Source organism: Acinonyx jubatus, chromosome C2 (assembly GCF_027475565.1).
Source record: "Acinonyx jubatus isolate Ajub_Pintada_27869175 chromosome C2, VMU_Ajub_asm_v1.0, whole genome shotgun sequence".
NCBI lineage: Eukaryota > Metazoa > Chordata > Mammalia > Carnivora > Felidae > Acinonyx > Acinonyx jubatus.
This window is the reverse complement of record NC_069384.1, coordinates 134597263-134618688: the sequence shown is the minus strand read 5'-3', so window position 1 is coordinate 134618688 and position 21426 is coordinate 134597263. Positions and strand designations below refer to the sequence as shown.

Here is a 21426-nt window from a genome sequence, read left to right as displayed (position 1 = left end):
AGGGATGTGTGTCTTTGAAAGACATTTTATCTGTGGACAATAGGTACTTTATTAAATAGTTTAAACAGTACTTTATTAAATTCCCGTAATATGCAAGGAAAAGACACTTCTGGCTTCCAGGTCTGCATGTATGGTGCTTAGAAGTAGCCACGCCATCCTAACAAGTAAAAAGATGAACTGAAAAATTGTCAACTCTTCTTTGATCTGTAAGAAAATTGAGGGGAGAAGGCAATACGCTACTCCCAAAATTGTACAGAAAGGTGGATATGGTAAGGATAACCTCAGAGCAGGAGGATGAGCAAACCAGCTCAGGTAGAAAAACCTAAGCTGTAATTGACAAATTGCTAGAAATCAAGTGTGGCCAAGTCAGAGTTAAAAACTCCAGAGGCAAAAATAAACAATCCAGACTACATCAAACTAAAAAGCTTTTGTACTTTATTTTTTTTTAGTATTTTTTTAATGTTTGTTTATTTTTGAGACAGAGGGAGACAGAGCGCCAGTGGGGGAGCGGCAGAGAGAGAGGGAGACACAGAATCCGAAACAGGCTCTAGGCTCTGAGCTGTCAACACAGAGCCCCATTCGGGGCTCAAACCCACAAACCCTGAGATCATTACCTGAGCCGAAGTCGGATGCCTAACTAACTGAGCCACCCAGGTGCCCCAAAGCTTTTGTACTTTAAAGGAAATCATCAACAAAATGAAAAGGTAACCTGCTGAACAGGAGAAAATATTTGCAAATGATGTATCCAATAAGGGGTCAATATGCAAAATACATAACAAACTCCTACAACTCAAAACACCCAAATCTGATTAAAAAATGGGCAGAGGACCTAAATACTTTTTTCCAAAGACATACAGATGGCCAACAGACACACGAAAAGATGCTCAATGTCACTAATCATCAGGGAAATGTAATTCAAAACCAGTGAAATATCACCTCCCATCAGTCAGAGTGACCAGTTAAAAAAAAACAGAAATAACAAGTGCTGACAAGGATGTGGGGAAAAGGCAACCCTAGTGCACTGTTGGTGGGAATGTAAACTGATAAAGACACTATGGAAAACATTAAACGTTAAAAAATATTAAAAATAGTAATACACAATCCAGGATTCTCACCTCTAGGTATTTACCTAAAAGAATATGAAAATGCTTATTTGAAAAGGGGGAAGCTTCTTTTTTCCCCCTTCTCTTTAGTGATACACCTTCCGCATTGGGTTTAAGAACCTAGCACTTAATGCTTCCCCAACCTCAAGGGAACCTCTCAGATCATTAAAGTATTACTGTCTTGAAGTGACTCTTTAATGCTTAGCAATAAACCTATCCACTAAGGAAGCTTAAAAGTTCTAATATTTGTGAATTTTACAACACAGGAATGGAAAAGGACAACTTAAAGAAGGGAGAAAAGACAAGGAAGATTTTAACTCCCAGAGTTAACAGTTACAAGAAACTTGTAATCTTAAAACATATTTAAGTTGAGCAATGACCAAAAAAAAAAAAAAAAAAAAACAACTGGAAGTATCTCCAAGGGAGGAAAAAATTGATGAAAAGACTGCAATCCTTTTGATCCCATAATCATTAGATAAAATTATTTTTGGTTCAGTAACTACATCTAGAACTCTATCTTACAGAATTAACTCCAGAGAGAAAAAAAATATTCCAAGAAAATGTCCACAATTAGAGGATTACTTAAAACAGCAATCAAAAATACAAATATTAAATGTCCAACAATAAGAATATGGTAAAAAAATGTGAGATTACCAGTTACTAAAATAAGTATGAATAAAACAGAGATACTGAGAAATTAACATTAATAAATGAAATAAAATAGAATAGCATCTATTAAAAATGAATTCACATAAAAATATCATGAAGTTATAATTAACAGAAACACAATGGGCTCTAAAAATATGAAAAGATTCTTGATCTTCCTCATAATATGGCAAAATGGCAAAATCTACAAGTCTCTTTTGAGTTAATATACAGTAACAGGTACATTCTGTACATTGTTGTTGAAGGGCTGTCAGAAAATTATATCAGAACTACAAATGTATGTAACCTTTTATATAGGCAATCAACTTCTAGGAATTTATACCATAGAGATACTTGGGATACATCTGAAATTACTATGAATTATTTACTGCAATACTACATTATATTAAATTAAATTATATTAACAGCCAAAAATCTAAAACAATGTGCAAATTCAAAACTAGAGAAGTGACTTAAATATACATTGATATGATCCATGCAATGGAATACTGTTACACCTAAGAAAAATGAAGATGCTCTTCATAAAATGATATGGATAGATCTTTGACAGAATGTGTTCTCCAAGATGGCCTCAACAAGATCTCCCACACCACATTCTTCTTACATGATGCTGACACCCCTCCTTTGAATCTGTGAGTCTGTAACTAGAACATGATTGATGCTATCTATGTAACTTCTGGGGCAAGGTCATGAAAGGCCACCCAGCTTCACCTGGTACTTTTTGGGACACTCATTCTTGAACCAATCCATCAAGCTGTGAGGAAACTCAAGACAGGTGGTAAGGCCCACATGTAGGTGTTCTGGCTGAGGCTCCAACCAATAGCTAGCAGCAGTTGAGATTGAGTCTATCTAGCCCCAGCACTGATAGCAACCCATGAATGATCAGAAAACCATCTACAAAGCCCACTCGATTCCCAGAACCATGCGAGGATGAAATGACTTTGCTCTAAATCATCAAGTTTTGTGGTTGTTTCTAAGAAAAAAAAAAAAAAAGTCACGTGAATATTAAAGTGAAAAATATAAGCTACATTATAGTAGCCCTGATATGTTTCAAATTGTATTAAATGGGGAAGAGACTATATAGATTAAAAGTAATAATAACTTCCCAAGGGCATATAACAAATTTACATTGTCTTGGGTGGGGGACGGAGAGAACCCAGTGGGTTAGGAGAATATAGGAAAGAGAATTTTTAGTGTAACCTCATATAACCGTAGTAAGGTCCTCGTAAAATGCTGAGAAATGCTAAAGGTACCCAATAATTAATATAGTGACTTGAGTCCCATATCATCAGATTATCCTCTTCTTTTTGAGTCCAAAAGCACTTGCTATCCTCAAGGATAGAAACCATGAATAACTGGTTCCTCATCCTGCTTCTACTTTCCACATCTGTATTACCTTGAAAAGAGGGTGAATGCTGTTTATCAACTTATTTCAAACATTGTTTTATAAAACTTGTAAAGCACTAAGGATATTCATTTCCAAAATCCAATATGTAGCTTCAGTAACACTTTCATCTTGAGAAATTTAATAATTTGCTAGCTAGTTCGTATTTATATCAAGCTAGCCAATGATCAAACTCCCAAAACCTCTTGAAATTATTTCCTATTGCTTTTCTCATTCTTACACATTCTGATTCTCTCCACCAAGAGGTCTGTAATAAAAGCTCTCAACGATGACTCCAAATTAGCTTATCCTATGTTAAATTCAGTACGCATCACAAGATTGCATATAAGTAACAGCTGATTATTATAGTGTAAGATGCAAAAGGAGAAAAGAAATTTTTCAAAAACAATGTTTTCTCTATTTTTATCAAGTCAGAATTCTTATTCTATTAACGAAGTTCTTAAAAAGCTGCCCATTCTCTCTCCCTCCCCTGCTTTCACCCTCTCTCCCAAAATAAATAAACCTTAAGTAAAAATAAATAAATAAAAATAAAGTTTCCCAACCCACCACATCAAATCATTCAAACCAAGTATCTTATGTGCCTCTGGTGTCTACCGAAGGTCAATTACCCACAAATCTTAAATGTTCAGAACAGAGTCAACAACAGAAAGGTAGCAAAAATAGTCCGAATGCAGCCAAAATAGATGTCATGAAGTCCAAGCACCAAAGTTTACGCAAATTTACATATTTCTTCAGTATGTAACTGAGAATATACTTCCTTTATATATACGTATGTATCCTTTTTTGGGATATATATATATAATAAATAAAAAAGATCAGTCAGAAATTTAGGCCTAATTTAAATAGTGGTATGTAATACCACTTTTCATACCTTATGTGTACTCAATCTGTCTCCCATCCTAAACTGTAAGATTTGATTTCTAGTACTTAGCACAATGTTAGGAGCTTGGTAAATTTGTTGAATAAATGAATTTTAAAGAAGTCTGACAATCTTACTTCCCAGTCTGTAAGAGAAAAGCAGCAAATTAATCAACAGAGGCTGTTCGCTATAGTTAGAGCTAACTGGCAAAAACCATTCTACCAAATAGCTTTGAACACTTAAGCAGCACTAGAGGGCAATCAATGAATCAAGTAAGACAGGACAAAAACTGATGTTCAAAAACTGAAATTATGAAATAAATTTTAAGAGGAGGAAAACATTAAAATGTACTGATTATACTGTTTAATGTGGAAAGTACACACTAAAAAAAAAAGCCTGCTCTAGAAGAATTCTTACTTACAATCCTCTCATTTTACAAATGTTCGAACAGGGCTCACAAAGTGTCCATAAAAGGTTGCCAAGACTAAAAACAAGATTACAGACTCCTAAGTGGCAGCAATGTTTAAATACTCATGTATAACATTCTGAAGTAGGATACTAGAAAAAAAATTACTGTTAATTCTATTAAAAAATCATTTTTTAGGACAAAACTCGTATAAACTGATATAAACTTCTGTCAGTAATACAACCTATCTCAGATACTGAATACATACTTTCTAGAAGGAAATAGTACCATGCATAAAGATAATATTCTTTCACTTGAAACCAATGATTAACTTCCACAAATTTTAATTCTCACTGTATTAGAAAGAACAATGAACATTTCAAACACCATTTTTCTAATGAGTCAAAAACCATATGCTTATGGTCTGTCTCTATCTAGGTCTTCCATCCTTTCTCAAAAGTACTTTTAATTGAGAGCAATGTGATGAAAAAAGATAAAGGTAATAAATGTAAGGTTTACAATTACAGACCTTTCTCAAGTCACAATGGGGTTAATACTGATAAACCCATCACGTTGAGAATTTGGTAAAAATGAAAAATTAATTTAATACACCTAACCTACCTTTGCTCAAATGTACTCAGAACACTTATGCTAACCTTCAACTGGGCAAAATCATCTAACACAAAACCCATTTTATAATGAACGGCTGAATATCTCATGTAATTTTTTGAATACTGTACTAAACATGAAAAATGGAATGGCTGTTACCGGTACAGAATGGTTGTGACTGTATCGGTTATTTGCCCTTGTGATCACGTGGCTGACTGGGAGCTAGAACTCACTGCCATTTCCAAGCATCACAAGAGTATTGTACCAAATACTGCCAGCTTGGAAGAAAATCAAAATTCAAAGTATGGTTTCCACTGTCTGTATTGCTTTTACACCATCATGAAGTTGAACTAAGTAGAACCACTGTAAACTGGGGATCATTTGTATACAAATCAGTCTTTCTGAAGGCTAACAAGTGAAGGGCAACAGTAGAAAGTTTACTACTACAGGAAGAACGTAAGTTATTCAGATTTAAATTTTCTGGCTGGCTTTTCTTTCTCAGTTTAGGAGACAAGTTTAATATCTGAATACATTTAGTATTCTATTTAACAGTGTAATTTCCCCCTCTGAGAAAACTTCCACAAATAGCTTAGTTCATGTGGGTGGCATGCATTTAATGTAATATACACGACTAACTAGTTTTGTGAAAACCAATAAATGGAGAGGGAAAAATTAGTAAGAATTTACCAAGCAGAATTTTAAGAAACTTAGTTGTACATGCTTATACTATCCACTTGAATGAATCTGCAAAAACTTCATTTTTAGGATGGCTCAAATTTAGTTAAGTACTTGCTTTTATAAAGTTTTTAAAGTCTTATTTGTTCCTATAAATTTTATCTTCCAGGGGTGCCTAGGTGGCTCAGTCAGTTAAGCATCCAACTTTGGCTCAGGTCATGATCTCACAGCTCATGAGTTAGAACCCAGCATCAGGCTTTGTGCTGACAGCTCAAGAACCTGGAGCCTGTTTAAGATTCTGTGTCTCCCTCTTTCTCTGCCCCTCCCCCACTCACGCTGTCTCCTCCTCTCCCTCTCAAAAATAAACATTAAAAATTAAAAAAGTTTCATCTTCCAACAAAGGAAATCTAAACATAAAAAACTTATTACTGCCATATCCTAAATCAAATGCCATGCACTATATGGAATAGTCATAATTCCAAAGTAATGTCATGCTGTAGCAATATAACAATGATAAAAATGACTCAGCAAAAAGTAATGGTGATGGTAGTGGTAACAGCTAACATTTAATAAGCATTTTACTCTGTATTACGCACTGTGCCAAGAAATTTATATGTACTTTCATTTAACCCTTACTAAAAACTTTTCTAGTTAGATACATTATTTCCATTTCATGTGAGAGTGGAGTCTGACTTATCTATGATCAAGCAGCTAATATGTGCCATGTCCTGGAACTACAATTTAAAAAGGCACTCGTTTCTTTAATTAACTTAGTGTATAATCAGTCCTTGATTACTTTTGGCAATAAAGGAGAACAGCACTGGTACAGATAACTGAAAACTATACAAAGTCCCTTAGTAAAGAGAGACAAAGCAGAGCAACCCTGATGGGACAGAGAAGGGGCCATACTCTCTTAAAGGGCCTACCAGGTTAACAGAGTTGAGGGAAGGGGTTCCCATACAAAGAGATAGAAGTCATGTGTGATGTTACCAGGACACAATACTTGTAATCCTCAAACTGGAGTAGCTGAACAAACAACATGTTTTCAAAAACTCTACTCAAACTGCAGTTTAACAAAAAGCAATTATTCCAAAAACTTTAGTGTAAATGTAATACTGACTACTCAGAACACAAAAAGCAGTGGTTCTCAAACTTCAGTATGCAACAGAATCACCTGGGAGACTTGTTAACATTTAAGATTACTGGTCCCACTTCAGTGTTTTGGTTCAATATAGGACATAGGCATTTGCATTTTTAACAAGTTCCCAGGTAATGCAGATGCTTCTGGATTACGGGAACATTCTGAGAACCAGTGTGCTAAACCAAACCTCAAAAATAACAGTTACCTGCAGGAGGAATGTTAATATTCTCCTGTACAGTTCTGTAACCTAAACTTGTCTGACATTCCTTTGATGATCAGTGCATTCAAAATTAAACTCTGGTATCAAACATTTACCTTTCAAAAGAAAAGAAGAAGAGTTGAATGACTGCATCTTATTTCATTGCATATTAAAAAAAAAAAAAAAAGGTTTATTTACTTATTTTGGGAGTGGGCAGAGGGCGAGAGAGAATCCCAAGCATTCCCTGCAATGTCAGTGAAGAGCCTGACACAGGACTCAATCTCACAACCCTGGGATCACGATCTGAGCTGAAATCAAGAGGTGGACGCTGAACCCACTGAGCCACACAGATGCCCCTTCACTGCATATTTTAACCTTGCTCTGACTTACGTTGAAAATCCACTTGTTTATAAATAGCATGTAAATGTATTTAAACAATGTTTTTTTTAACAGGAGTAACTCACTTGAAACCTTTAAAGTCTTAAAGTACTCAAGGTGTTAAGTGAAAGATGAACAGCCCTATCCAACAGATATTTACTGAGGAGATACTGAGGAACACAATCATATGAACCAAATGCTCCTTGCTAACCTTCTGGGCTCTTTTTTTTCCTTTTTAGAGAAAGAGAGGGAGAGACAGTGTGTGTGTGAGGGTGGGGGAAAGGGCAGTGGGAGCCTGACGCGGGGCTTGATTCCACGACTTTGGGATCGTGACCTGAGCTGAAATCAAGAGTTGGATGTTCAACCAACAGAGCCACCCAGGCGCCCCTGGGTTCGTCTTAAACAATAAGAACATAAATGTCCTGCAGACTTTAAATCCCTACAAATAAGCTAGAACTCCCCGAAGTATTAAACCCAACACCTAACTACTTAACTTTATTGTGAGTGCTATAGGGCAAAGGGGCAATTGTATAGGATGCAGTGAGACAACATTGATTCTTAAATGGAGCTATCATGTTTAGAACTGCATAAACTACCCTGATATTCTTGATGAAGGTAAGGCTCTAGAATACACAAACTCAAGAGAATAGCATATGATTTCAAACATGAAAATTTTAAGTTAGCTCTTCAGACCATACCTAATGTTAGTAGGTATAAACCATCAAAAAATAAAATGCAAACATTTGGCTAAGTTCATTTGTTAGGTAAGTCTTACCACACATCAGCCAAAACAAAAATATATATTACTTACAAGTTATGGACTTGGGGTGTTGATAATTAAATAGCTCAAACCATGAAATCCTTACAACAGAATACTAGTATTGTCCCTAAGGGCGAAGAGCTGTTATCAAAGAGCATAAAACAGCACTATTAAAACATATCTAATCAATGTCTTAAACCTTAAGCTTACACTATGTCAACTATGTCTCAAAACAAAAACAAAAACCCAGTGCTCACAGCTATAATCATAATGGCACTGTCAGACTTCCTAAAAATTGGTCGTCTATAACATAAACTGTCCAACAACCGTTAACAGAGAAATTTGGATATAAATCCCTTCTAAAGTTGGTTTTAAAAGTCAATTTGCACAAGTAGAAAATATTAAGGAAGCTTTAGATATAGGAACAAAACACTTGAAAAATCCATAAATGTAGATCACCTGATTTGTGTTAAATGGAAATGCAGATTACATATACGCATACAACATTTATCAGATCTGTATATTTACAACTCACTGACAGGGTTCAATTTTTCTTACAAATGTCCTTCTTTAAATATCATTAGGACAAAGTACATTTGGATGACCATAATATCCAAAACAAAAACAAAGATTCTAGTCTTACCCTCCTGAGGCTCTTGCAGTTCCCCAGGAATTAAGTTCTTTACTATATAGTGCTTCAGTGTTGTTAATGGACTATGCACTGTGAAGAGGGGGAGGGTGGCACAGAGCCAGTCCCAAACCTATCTGGCCCAGGTATTTAGCCTAGAATGCATATGAACTTTGGGAAATGCTGCCACTGACAATTACTTGACAAGCGATACTACCTTGAGAGATATTTCATTCCTAAACCAAATGTGTGTGTGTGTAAATGTTCTAACAAAAAAATCACAAAGAATGTATGTTGTTCATTATATTTTTAACTCAAAAGCTCAATGATATGACTACATTTTTGAAGGTCACCCATTGTAAAAAACATAAAACACTGAAACAATAGAACACTGTGTAACTTGATATATACACAAATGAAAGAAGATGACAAACACATTGCTACATCTATTAAAGTGGACATACCACCTATGTACTGTATTTACTGTACGCAGGGAAGTCAGGAGGTAGTACAGTTTTACAAACTATTTCATTAGAAAGGTCTGAACTATGAATAAAATTATCAAGTGTACCTGAGAACATACACTAAATGCACAACATAGAAGTTATATTCCTAAAACACAGATCTAAAGTTGCTACATATTAGCTGGGTCACATATTTCAGAAGTTTGACTTTTCAAAATCTATTTACGTATACCTTTAAAAATATAGTACTGCTTAATTACACACACCTTGCAAAATATTGTGAATCTTAAAGCTGTGTGGTTCCTCTGATATTACCTAATTCAAAAGCTTCATTTGACAGATGAAACTGAGGCACCGAAAAAAGTTTTGCTCCAATGCTATATAAGCTGTGAATCTGATTAATTCAATCACCAATCCCCTGTCTTTATCCACAACACTGCACTATTAGTTGTCTCCTTTGTCCTGCCTCTTACCCTCCCCTCATCCCCTCTCAACCCTACCAAAACCACTGTATTCATGGCTTACTCTACCTCTTCCTCATCTTTGATCTTTCTCTCCAGGTCCCATTTCCCTTTCATGTCCCTTTCCATTGACCACTGACTTTTTCTCTTCAAGTTTAATAAAATTTAATTAATTTTACTAATCAGTGTTAATATACAAATAGTCTAGTTATTTAGAATTAGGATTTTAAGGTTAACCTTCACTATTTATTATTTTCATTATTCATTCTAAAGCCAGTATTATTCAGCACAAACGTATTAATTTGAAGAAGCTTCTCATCACTATCAAGAAACAGGTATCGGATCAAATTTAATTACTTGGGACACTGACTCTGTTCATGCTTGTATCTGTAGTCCAGCTTTTACACAATCATCTTGGGGATAACCAGGAAATCAAAATGTAGAAAGATACTACCTAAACAAAAATCAAGATAAGTTTTAAAGCTTGAGGTCTGCTGAACAGTTTTCTTCACTGTGTGACCTATTTAGGTATTCATCATCACACAACTGGAACTGCAAAATCTTTTTTGCCAATGTATGATTCAATTAAATGAAGGGAAAAAAGAAAATCTCACCCCCTATGGTACTCTCTTGAAATTCATGAAACTGGCCCTTCACAAAACGAAGCACTAGGCTTGATTTGCCAACAGCAGACTCTCCCAGAAGTACTAGTTTGAACTGGCATATTTTATTTCCAGTATTTGGCCCGTTGGGTCTTGTTGCTCCTCGATTAGCCATGTCCAAATTTGAAAGAAGTCCCTAATTTCAGTCTTTTAAATGAACTTCCAGGATGCAAGGTGTCAAATTTTTTTCTTTCTGGATGTAGAGAAACCTGTAAAGAAACAAATATTGTATTATTAAACACACAAATCAGTAAACAAATCTAATGTTAATCACTTCAGTAATTTTGCCTATCACATATAATATGATAATTGTAACCTCTACAGGACACCGATTCCCATGTATTTAAATTCACCACCTTTGTACTGAAATAATGTAAAAGTATGAGACTTAAGCCTAAAATCCTGCTATAATTTCCAGATCAAAAAAAGATTTAAAGCTAATCTTTATTTAAGACTCAACTTTGTACCAGGTAGTTAAGTACTTAACATAGTCATTCAACAATCCTATAGACTGTTACAGTCCTTAAAAATGAGGAAACAGGCAGAGAGGTTAAGTAACTTGACTGAGGTCACTTAGTTACTGTGACAGAGCCATGACAGAGCCACAACATAGCTGTGTTTCAAACCCAGTCAACCTGAGAGGTGACTTAAGAGTTCAGGTTTTGGAGCCAGACTAGATGGGTTAAAACAGTTTTGGGGAAAATTCAGTTCATAAATGGGAAGTTCTTACAACAGATCCTAGAACATAGTAAGAACTCAATAAATGTTGGCTATTATTATTTGAAGGCCCCTATTAAATTGTACAGTTTTTGATTAATGGTAATGCCAAAGTAACAAATATTTTGTTTGTATGTCTAGTAGCTAAAAGACTTAAAACTGTTTCCTCATGTGCTCAGATACATCATACATGGAAGTGTTAACAGTGGTTTTCTATGTGGTTAGCTTATTGGTGTCTTATTTACTTACACTCTTCTGTAGTTTCGGGGCTAATAATTAAGTCGTTATTTTCCATTTAACACATTTAGAAAAAACTGGCCTAAATGGCAACTTCTATCTCTTTTCTTAATACCTACTGCTAATTTTCAATCTGAAAGGAGTAAGGGAACATTAAAAAGGACTCTCTTCCAATCTACTCAAAAATCACAGTTTTCTTATCTTCAGTCAAAATCTGATTATGTGCTTACTAGTAATACTAAACCTGATGATTCCTCCCCCTAAAAATCACTGTTATATTTGGGTACCTCATATAAGAAATTTGCTTTCCCCATGAAATGAGGTTATATAAAACTCCCTCTCGACAATGGATTAATAAATACCAATGAGACCTTATATTTGAGACAATAAAATCACCACTGCCTTATCTCAACAGCAGCTTTGCAGAGTTCTTTTAGTAACACATACTGAACTATTTAAACGTGAAATGGTATGTCTAAGTTGTTTCTAAACAGTAGGGATATAAATAAAACACTACTGGCCATAGATAATTTAAAGCAGGTGATGGGTTCATTCTACTATTCTCCCCCTCTTTTGTGTACTTTAACATTTTTCTGTAATTAAAAAATGCCCCAATCTCCACACTGACTCCCCACCACATTAAAAAATACTGGATTTGGTGATGTAATCTTGACTGGGTATACTGAAGTCTCCATTTCCAAAATACCTAACTAACTTACATAGCTGCTGCAGAATTAAATGAGAGAATATATGTTAAAAAAAAAAAAGTCTCTAATACAGTGGCCAACACATAACAGGGACTAAAAAATGGCAATTAGAGTGGCTCTCTGATAAAATAAACAGAACATCATGCAGACTAAACATGTGAACACACCTTTAGAGATTTCAATACCAATTGAAACATTTCCCAGTTGTCTCACTACCCACAAAACAGCACATTGAAATACTCGTCAGGGACAACATGCTCCAAATTTTCAAGGCCCAAAATTTCAGGGAAAACATGAGATTCCCATTAAAAAAATTAATTTTTTTTTTTGCTGTGCCTTTTAAGGGTTAAAGCTGTTGGAACAGATCTCTCTCCAACACTCTAGAGCAGGAAATAAATGTACAAAGTTAGCACAGTAAGGTTAAAAATCATGGGCATTCATTTTTATTCGCTACCGAAACTTTTGTTTTGCAAAACGAAGATTCTGCATAAAATGCATTTAAAATCTTTTGAGAACAACCGGTATCCTATGAAGTCCTCTAGGAGCTCGTTAATAAAGATAGCATCAATAACAGCAGCTAACATTTACCAGACCCTTACTTTGTGCCAACCATTATTCCATGAATTTTGTTTACGGCAACCCTATGAGCTCCTGTTATCCCAATTTTGCATTAAAAATAAAGTTTCTGAGCTCTCTTGACTTAAAACAGGGCGGTCCACGTTTCTTTTTTTTAACCAGTTATCTGAAAGGCATCCGAATCAGCATTGAGACCAAACCCCAACTATGTGAATTGCGACGTTTAGAGCTTACAGTCTGAGAATCTCACGGGGGTAACCAGCTCCCAGGGAGAACAGCAGACAGGTTTAATAAGGTCTCTACCCACTGTGCGGGTGCAGCGGCCCAGCTGTCTTGAGTTCTTTTAAGCTGCGGTTCACCACCCTTCTTAGACCAGACAGTCCCTAGGCATAGCATGTTGACGCGCCTCCCCCCTCCATTACCCGTCTTTGGAAGTCGCAGGTAGGCGGAGCTCCCCCCCATTCACACCTGCTGTAGGCCCCGGTTCCTCCTTGGAGAGTACCTGAGTAACTGATACCAAACTCCCAACGGCCTGAACAAGCAGGACCCGCCAGGCCCCTTGGCCCTCTTTCCCATCCTGCTTCCCCCAACCTGGCCTGGCTCGGGCTGGGACCACCCCCTCCGGGACTGCCAGGACAGGGGCCAGACGGAACCGCGGCCTCCGGCACTCTTTCACGGCGCCATCTTGAGAAGGGAAGAGGGTGACACCCGTCGCTCCCTCAGCCAGTCTGCAAATCCTGGTCTCCAGAGCTGTTTGAGGAATGAATCACCAGGGCCGGCAGGACGAGACGCCAGGCTCGATAGCTCTGGGTACTGGCGCCGGGCGGGGAAGAATGGGCGGGGGACTCCGTGCCGGCAGGGCCGCGGAGAGACCGAGGACAGCGTATAACCTGGGGTCCCGGCCGGCGCCGGGCAGGGGAGGGACGCTTTGGTTACCTGAGACCGCAGCACGCGGAGCCGCGGGGCTGAAGCCTCCCAGCAGCAGGTCCCAGGCGTGGCCCGAGGAGAGGGTGAGGCTGTGGCTTAGACGGCGGCGGCGCGTCTCCTCCTCAGGCCGCTCCCCTCAGACTGGACGGTGCCGGGAGCGTGCCGTGGTGCCGCCCCCGTCCGGCTCCGTCTCCGCCTCTCTCCGCTCCGCCTTCCTCTTTTCCTTTCTCCTCCTCCGCCACCGCCGGCGCTCGAGTTCCGACTAATTCTTCCTCCTCCTCCCTCCTCTGCCTCCTCCCCTCAGACCAGCCAGCGGCTCCGTCGCGAACCAAAACACAAACACTCAAGTCCCAGCGCGGGAGCCACTTCCGCCGCCAGGCGCCGGCCTCGCCGCCACGTCGCTGCACGTAGCGAACTGCGCCTCTTCGTCACTTCCGCCGTCGCCAGTGCGCTCTCTCCGTCTGCTCCCCCGCCCCTTGTCGAAGCCCTGGCGGCCGGGCCTGGTTTTCGGGGCCGGGTGGGCCGTGTCACGTGACCTCGGCGAGAGGCCGCGTCGGATTCAGCCACCTCCCACCTCCCTCCCACATCCCAGGCAAGCACGGCCCTGCCCTTGTCGGCGCCATTGTTATCTGGGTGGCGGTCTCGGTCTACCGGCGGCCGGCGTGGGGGTGGGGGTGGGGGGGGTTACTCCTTTACTCCCTGGCTTTCGGGGAAGCGTGAGAAAACTGGGGTTTGTTGCTCCCCGGCATGGGGGGCGGCGAAGTTCCCGCTGAATATTTGCACACAGTCCCAGTTATTCTACCCTGCAACACCCCAACCCTGGCAACTTGGCTAAGGGGAATGGGTGGGTGGGTGGGGGAGGGGGTGTACTTTTCTAGCACGTGAGAGCCCCCGAACTTGTCCTGCGGGGGGGGAGGGGGGATGGATGTGTTGTAAAGGTGTGGTTATTTACCCAGGGAAGAGGATTAGACTCCGTACCAAAAGTTGTCTCTAGGCGAGGAAGTCTTAATAACTTGCTTTTGTTCATTCAGTGTACCTATTTTTGATGGTGGTGGTGGGGAGCAAATCTTAAAATAATAGCTCGCTTTTATTCGGGGCTTTCCTTTGCGAATTACTGTAGGAAACGCTTTAGAAGAGTTTTTCCATTTTACTCTTATACTAGAAGGTTTCACTCTGAAACTAGTATCTGAAACTAAATGCCTTCCTACATTAGAATATTAACTCCCCAAACTGGTCCTCAACGCTGTCTCGCATAGTGCCTGCCAGCTCAGAATCTTCAGTCAAGTGTGGAATTAATGAATGAGGCGTGCCTTTTTTAAAGGTAAAGAATTTGAGGCAGAGAGATTGTGTAACTTGTCCAAAATCCCCACTGCGCTGGTGATGAATTGTATTCTAACCTGAAGGCTGGCTCCAAAGCCTGAGTTTAAGCAGGATTCCAGTACAACTTAAACTTTCATTACCATCCACTGCAGACCTACATACACACCTTGCTTTGTTAAAGTTCATTGAGTAGTTTCTGGCCAGGTATCTGAAACAAAACAAAATTCATTCTGTAATTTGGTGGAATGTTAAATTGACTTTCCCTCAGGATAAGGACTACTTTTCAGTTTGCAGTTTACCATTTATAAGCTTCATTTTTTTTTTTAATTTTTTTAAATGTTTATTTATTTTTGAGACAGAGAGAGACAGAGCATGAATGGGGGAGGGTCACAGAGAGGGAGACACAGAGTCAGAAGCAGGCTCCAGGCTCCAAGCTGTCAGCACAGAGCCTGACGTGGGGCTTGAACTCAAGGACCATGATGATCATGACCTGAGCCGAAGTCAGATGCTCAACTGACTGAGCCACCCAGGCGCCCCTATAAGCTTCATTTTGAGAACATCGATATTGATTGTCTAGGATGTGTACTAGGGAAGGTATCCTGAGGGTTCTCAGTCAACGTTATGCAATGAAGATGATTTGAATCCTTGAATAGCCAATCTTCTAGATCAACTCCCCAGTTACTAACCAGAAGAGCATAATGTGTCATACCTAAATGGTATCTGTGGCACTTTATCCCAAGAGGTTGTTCCAATATAGTGTGTTAGTCACGTTAATACCTCTTGGACAATCCAAGGAAGAATCAGGAAATAGGATCTGTCACATCAGTTTTGACATGTCAACAGTATGTAAACCAAACCTATTCCACCCCAAACCTGCTTCTGCTTTGTTGACTGGTATTAACAGCCTCCCAGTCACCTGAACATGAAAGGCCAGAATCATCTTCACTCTTCCTGTTTTCCCTCATAAACCATTGTCCATTCTAATACCAAAAATTCTCTAATCCCCAAATCTGTGATCTAATCCCAACACCCAGGCTGTGGTAGTATTAATATAAACAGGAATTAATGCACACACCTGTCTTCAATCATTCTGTACGCTTCAGCCAGTCATTCTCCTCAGAAATGCTCAAGGATATCTCACTTGCAAAATAGAGTCCAAACTTCTGTAGTCCTGTCCCACATTTCTTTCATTCTGTTTCTATGGTCTCCTTCTCCCCAAACACTTGCTTTGTATCCTAATCACACTGGTCTATTCTGTTCCCAGAATGTTGTTGGTAAGTTATCATCTTGGCATTTTTGATCATTTTGTTCTCTCCCTCCCAGAACACTGTTACCACCCATCACTGCAGGTTTCACTTTGGCCAGGACACCAACTCCTCTGGATGGCATCTGAAGATACAGTGGACCCTTGAACAATGCAGGGGTTAGGGGCACTGACCCCACACAATTGAAAGTCTGCATGTAATGTTTGGCTCCCCCAAAACTTGAGTACTAATAACCCAGTATTGACCAGAAGCCTTACCAATAACATGTTGTATGTTAAATGTGTTACATACTGCACTCTTACAATAATACCTAACCTTCACTTAATTTTTTTGGTATTTCTAGGCTATGCCATTGCAAATTTTTTCAAAATTTTGCAGATCTCCAAAAAAATTTCTGATCGATTTATTTTAAAAAATCTGCGTGGGGCGCCTGGGTGGCGCAGTCGGTTAAGCGTCCGACTTCAGCCAGGTCACGATCTCGCGGTCTGTGAGTTCGAGCCCCGCGTCGGGCTCTGGGCTGATGGCTCAGAGCCTGGAGCCTGTTTCCAATTCTGTGTCTACCTCTCTCTCTGCCCCTCGCCCGTTCATGCTCTGTCTCTGTCCCAAAAATAAATAAACGTTGAAAAAAAAATTTTTTTTTAAAAATCTGCGTATAAGTGAATTCACACAGTTCAAATCTGTGTTGTTCAAGGGTTAACTGTACTTTTACTGGATTTAGTTATTTTTTTCCTGTAGTTTCACGCTACTTCACTTTACTCTCTGTAGTGGTTCTAATACCAACTTATTTTACAGTGCCTACACTTTTCTCCTCAGGTTTTTGTCCCCATTAGGGAAGCTAAAATGTCATTAGGATTTTAAAGTTCTAAAGGACCGAGACCGTTATTTATTCATCATTTCAATTCCTCACAAAGCATCTTTGAGATAACAAGGGCCTCAAAAATATTTGTGAACCTAATTATAGTTAGAGTGGTGAGCATTTGATTGGAGAAGACCTCACAAATAACACAGGGATGCGGAAATTTATAAATTGGTAGGAACTCCCCATTTCATTGTTCTAGGATATTGCTTCCTCATTTATTTTCTTCTACCAATTTGGTCTTTTAATTCACCTCCTTCATGAATACATTCCACAATGTTTTGTAGTTTAGTCATAATGTTTGTCTTAAAGAGTACTGTGCCAGTGGCTAAGCACTTTTAAGATCTGCTGCCAGAGACTGAAATGCCACAGTAAAGCTTTTCTCTTGCTGCTGCCACTCACAATATGCCTGTGTTTTTTTCCTAGCCCCAGTTAACTGAGAAGGACTGATAAGTGCATATATTTTAGTGTCAAATGTGGAGTCCTGCTAATTGACAGATTTTGTTAAGGAAGCTACAAAGTGGACAGACCCTAAATAAAGCTATAGACTTGAACACAGCCCTTAGTGCTTCCTTTGCTCTCAAATCTATAAACATCCACTCACAAATTCCCAGCACTTTACGTCTCTCTGTCACCCCTGGCACTCTTACCCTATATATTCTACCTTCTCTTCCAGGACGTCTTTCCTCCATTGTGTAGTTGAAGAATGAATCATAGATAGTAATGACTGGTAACATTTTGTTTTAACTGGGACTACCTGGAGGCAAACCTAAAGGTAATTCTAACATAAGGAAACGTGGGCATGATGGCAAGGCAATGAGAAAAAAATTATGGGAACTTGAGCTAGTCATGTTTAAAAAGTTTGTGTCTTTGCCCGGCTAAATGCAAGCCTCGGTTCAATTGTCATGTACCTAAAGAACTTCTAAGCCCACCAATTCTAAAGTAGCATCTCTTTATATCAAAGTATTGTTTTCTTTGTAACATTTATCACTATGTGAAATGATCTTAATTATTGGTTTACTTGATGGTTATTTATCCCCACTAGAATATAAATTCCAAGAGAGAGGGATTGGCTTATATTTCACTATATTCCCATCATAGACACAAAGTAGGTACTCAATAGTTATTTGTAAAAATGAAAGAATTGAATGAACGCTTATACGTACAGACATCCCTTCATTTACACACTTTCAAGTCATTTAAAGTGCTTGGGGGAGAAGAATATTTATAATAACTATATGAAAATTACAGTACACAATTTGTTCAAATGTGAAATGTCTCTTAAGCATTTATTTTTTTTAGTTTTTCATTTACAAGTTTTTCATAGTTTCTAAAAGACTGGAATCCTATAAATTCCATTCAGATTCTAAGCTAGGTGCTCTGTATCCCCTGTATGTGTAAAACATGACAAATATTTACTAAATACACTTTCATTAAAACCTGACAAAGTTGTAGCCCCGATTTAAAGAAAATCTCATGCTTACATATCCAGAGTTTGAGTTGCACAATATTTTAAGAAGTTGATATGCATTATTGTATAACACCCCTCAAACTTTAACATATTTAAATACTATTTAAAGCCTATTTATTAAAATGTAAATGTTCTGAAAGACTTTAAGTAGTTTCTGTAACACAGGTACCAAATAACTTCACAGAATTTAAAGTAGTTCTTTAGGCTGAAAGAACTACGTGCACTGTGCTTGTACATGCACAAGGAAGGACCTAAATTAATGGTCACAACCAGAGAAGTGGTTACTTTTATCCTGATTGCCATAAAATTAGTAGGCCAATGGCCAGGAGGAGGAAGCCCACGGTTGAACCCATCCTGAGGGGACTGCTTTGCTAGAGAAACCGAAGAGAAGTTAGTGAACATTTTCTCCAGTGCCCAAAACCACATCCTCCTTGTTTTATTGCCCTCCAGATTTGGTCAAGAAGGAGGAAGAGAGGAGAGAGGGAGGGAAGGAGAAAAAGAAGAAGGGGGAGAGAGAGAGGGAGAGAAACTGACTGGAGAAAGTCGGGGAGAAATGGGCGGGATCCTGCCCCGAGAAACAGCTACGCGTTAAGCCACGCCCCTGTTTCCTAGGTAACCGGGTAAACAGACCTTAGTCTCCTTTCTGCTAGGTGTTATTTCGTAGGCAGGAAGCTGTGGGCAGGGAATCCGAGTTGAGATGTGTTCTTTCGTGAGAGTGGGGTCCCCCAAAGGTTTGGGGCACCCCAAGGGATTAGGAACTTTCCTTGAGCCAGGTATAGACTTCCCCTTTGAGATGAGTGCTGTTGGAGGAATGGGGGTGTCTGAGAGGAAATCTCCCCAGAGCATAGAGGATGGGCCCACTCACGAAGGGAAGGATGATTTAGGAGAGAGGGGGGTCGTCATGGGAACAAAATCTCCCACAGAGTTAGGGTTGAGAGTGGGATTAAGAAAAAAAGATTCCTCATGTAGGGAGAACCTCTTGGTTAGTAATAAATTTGAGAGGAATGCATCACCAGAAACAAAATCTCTGTTGAGCAAGGAGCTTGAAATGAAATTAAAAAGACAGAATACGTCTAGGACCCTCACGGAGAGGAGTAATTTAGGAGTCTATGGGGTCTCAGCCTCACGGGAAACAAAACCTCTGGGTACGGTGCCAGGAGGAGGGGGTTTAGAAAATGAGTGTCTTCTGGCAGGGTGTTCTGGAAGGATAATACAGCCTCCCTTAGGCATGGTAGGCAAAAGTCCACAGGCTCTAGGGAGCAGGAGAGGCTCTGCAGCTGGTTCCCCTAAAGCGTTAGGGGCTTCAGTAGGGAAACAGCCTGCTTTGGATATGGATCCTAGACAGGAACTGGGAAGAGGTACCTGTGTGGTAATGGAGCCCAGTGCAGAGGTGAAGCCTCCTGCAGTGGTAGACACTGGTCTAGAAGAGCCAGATGAAACAGGCCCCCAAATGGGCTTGGTGATAGAATCTTCTGAGTGCCAGTTTGCCCAACAACCAGAAGAGATAAAAGAGACTGAAGACAATGAACCTGGAGTAGAACCTCCAGATTGCATCAGACCTATATACTCTGGGAAATTTTTTGATCGGATGCCTTGCTGGCCAAGTGTAAGTTTTTTTTCTAGTTCTTTTCCTAGGAACTGTGGAATGTCCTGTCTTTACCAGGATGACAAACTGATGAGACTTGTTTGGGTTCGTGGAGTCAAACTGCAAAGATTTCATTGGGATTCTGATATTCCTTGTCCTGTTGGATTCTTTCCAGCTTTCACTTTGATCTCCTCTCATGCTCTGCCTCTCTTCCTAGATCTCAGCTTTGTTTTCTGTGCACACCAGTGATTCCTCTTGATTTCTCCTGCCTTTCTCCTTTGACTTTCATTCTATTTCTCAATCTGCATTTTCTCAGCCCTTTCACTGAGATACATGTTGTATCCTTACATGTTGTATCCTCCTAGTCATGTAATGAAGGGAAAGAAAAACACATTTTCTCCCATTCATTATTTATTCTGTGAGTTATTCATTCTTTCAGCAAAGACTTGCGGTGGCCATTTTGCTGGATGCAGGAAAATATAAAATAAAAAATACATGATCTCTACAATCTACATTTAGGCACTCATTTCAATGTTGGAGACAGCTAACAAGTATTATATAGATGTCCAAATGAATGCAAAACAAATGTGATTCTTCCTTAATAGAGATATACTCTAAGCACAGAGTTCCGTGGAGAAGTTGGACAGCTCTGAAGGAGATGGGAAATACTTTGCCTAGCAAGTAATATTTGAGCAAATTTAGACATATCAGATGGAAAACAAGGTTGGAGCATTTTTGGCAAAGAAAGGCATAAAGCATGACCAGAGTTTCTTGTGTTTGGGAAATATGAGCAATTCTTTTTATCCAGCATGGTGTTGAGAGATACAGATGAAAAAGAAATATGTGGATGGGGGTGCCTGGGTGGCTTAGTTGGTTAAGCATCCGATGTTGGCTAAGGTCATGATCTCGCGGTTTGTGAGCTTGAGCTCCATGTAGGGCTCAGTGCTGACAGAGCCTGCAGTCTGCTTCTGATTCTGTGTCTCCTTCTCTCTGCTCGCACTCTGTCTCTCTCTCTCTCTCAAAAATAAATAAACAACAACAACAAAAGAAATCTGTGGACAAAATGTAAATGTCCAGAATGCAGGGGTAAAACATATGGATACAAAGCAATGGTGGATAAAATTTGTCTTTTGGAAAGATAATTCTGACATCAGTAGTAATGATGAACTGGAAGGGGGAGATAATGGATGACAGGAAACAGAAGGCTTTATGAAAGTAATTATGGACTGAAATTAATGTAGAGTTAGAATAGAGAGGAGAGTGCAGTTTTGAAAGCTTTTTAGGAGATGATATTGTTAAGAATTGCTATCCATTTGTTCATCTATGTGGTGAAAGACAGGAAAGTTGAT

At 39.2% G+C, this 21426-nt stretch overlaps 2 protein-coding genes across 5 annotated transcripts in view; one reads left to right on the top strand and one right to left on the bottom strand.

The window, feature by feature from the left end:
• The window catches only part of RAB5A (RAB5A, member RAS oncogene family), a 29903-nt gene extending 16176 nt beyond the window's left edge, over nt 1-13727 (bottom strand). The window contains exons 1-2 of one of the 3 annotated variants that reach the window (XM_015079495.3): nt 13590-13727; nt 10369-10625 (exon numbers count right to left, since the gene is read on the bottom strand). In XM_015079495.3, the coding sequence (XP_014934981.1) occupies nt 10369-10531 (163 nt within the window). In that variant the 5' untranslated portion in view covers nt 10532-10625; nt 13590-13727. Of the gene's footprint in view, nt 1-10368; nt 10626-13075; nt 13218-13589 lie in introns of those variants that run through there. The other 2 variants (XM_027061940.2, XM_053221503.1) reach the window with 2 other exon arrangements.
• Nucleotides 13728-14502: 775 nt separating this feature from the next.
• The window catches only part of EFHB (EF-hand domain family member B), a 53690-nt gene continuing 46766 nt past the window's right edge, over nt 14503-21426 (top strand). For both annotated transcript variants that reach the window (XM_027061939.2, XM_015079204.3), the window contains exon 1: nt 14503-20098. In XM_027061939.2, the coding sequence (XP_026917740.1) occupies nt 19190-20098 (909 nt within the window). In that variant the 5' untranslated portion in view covers nt 14503-19189. The remainder of the gene's footprint in view (nt 20099-21426) is intronic.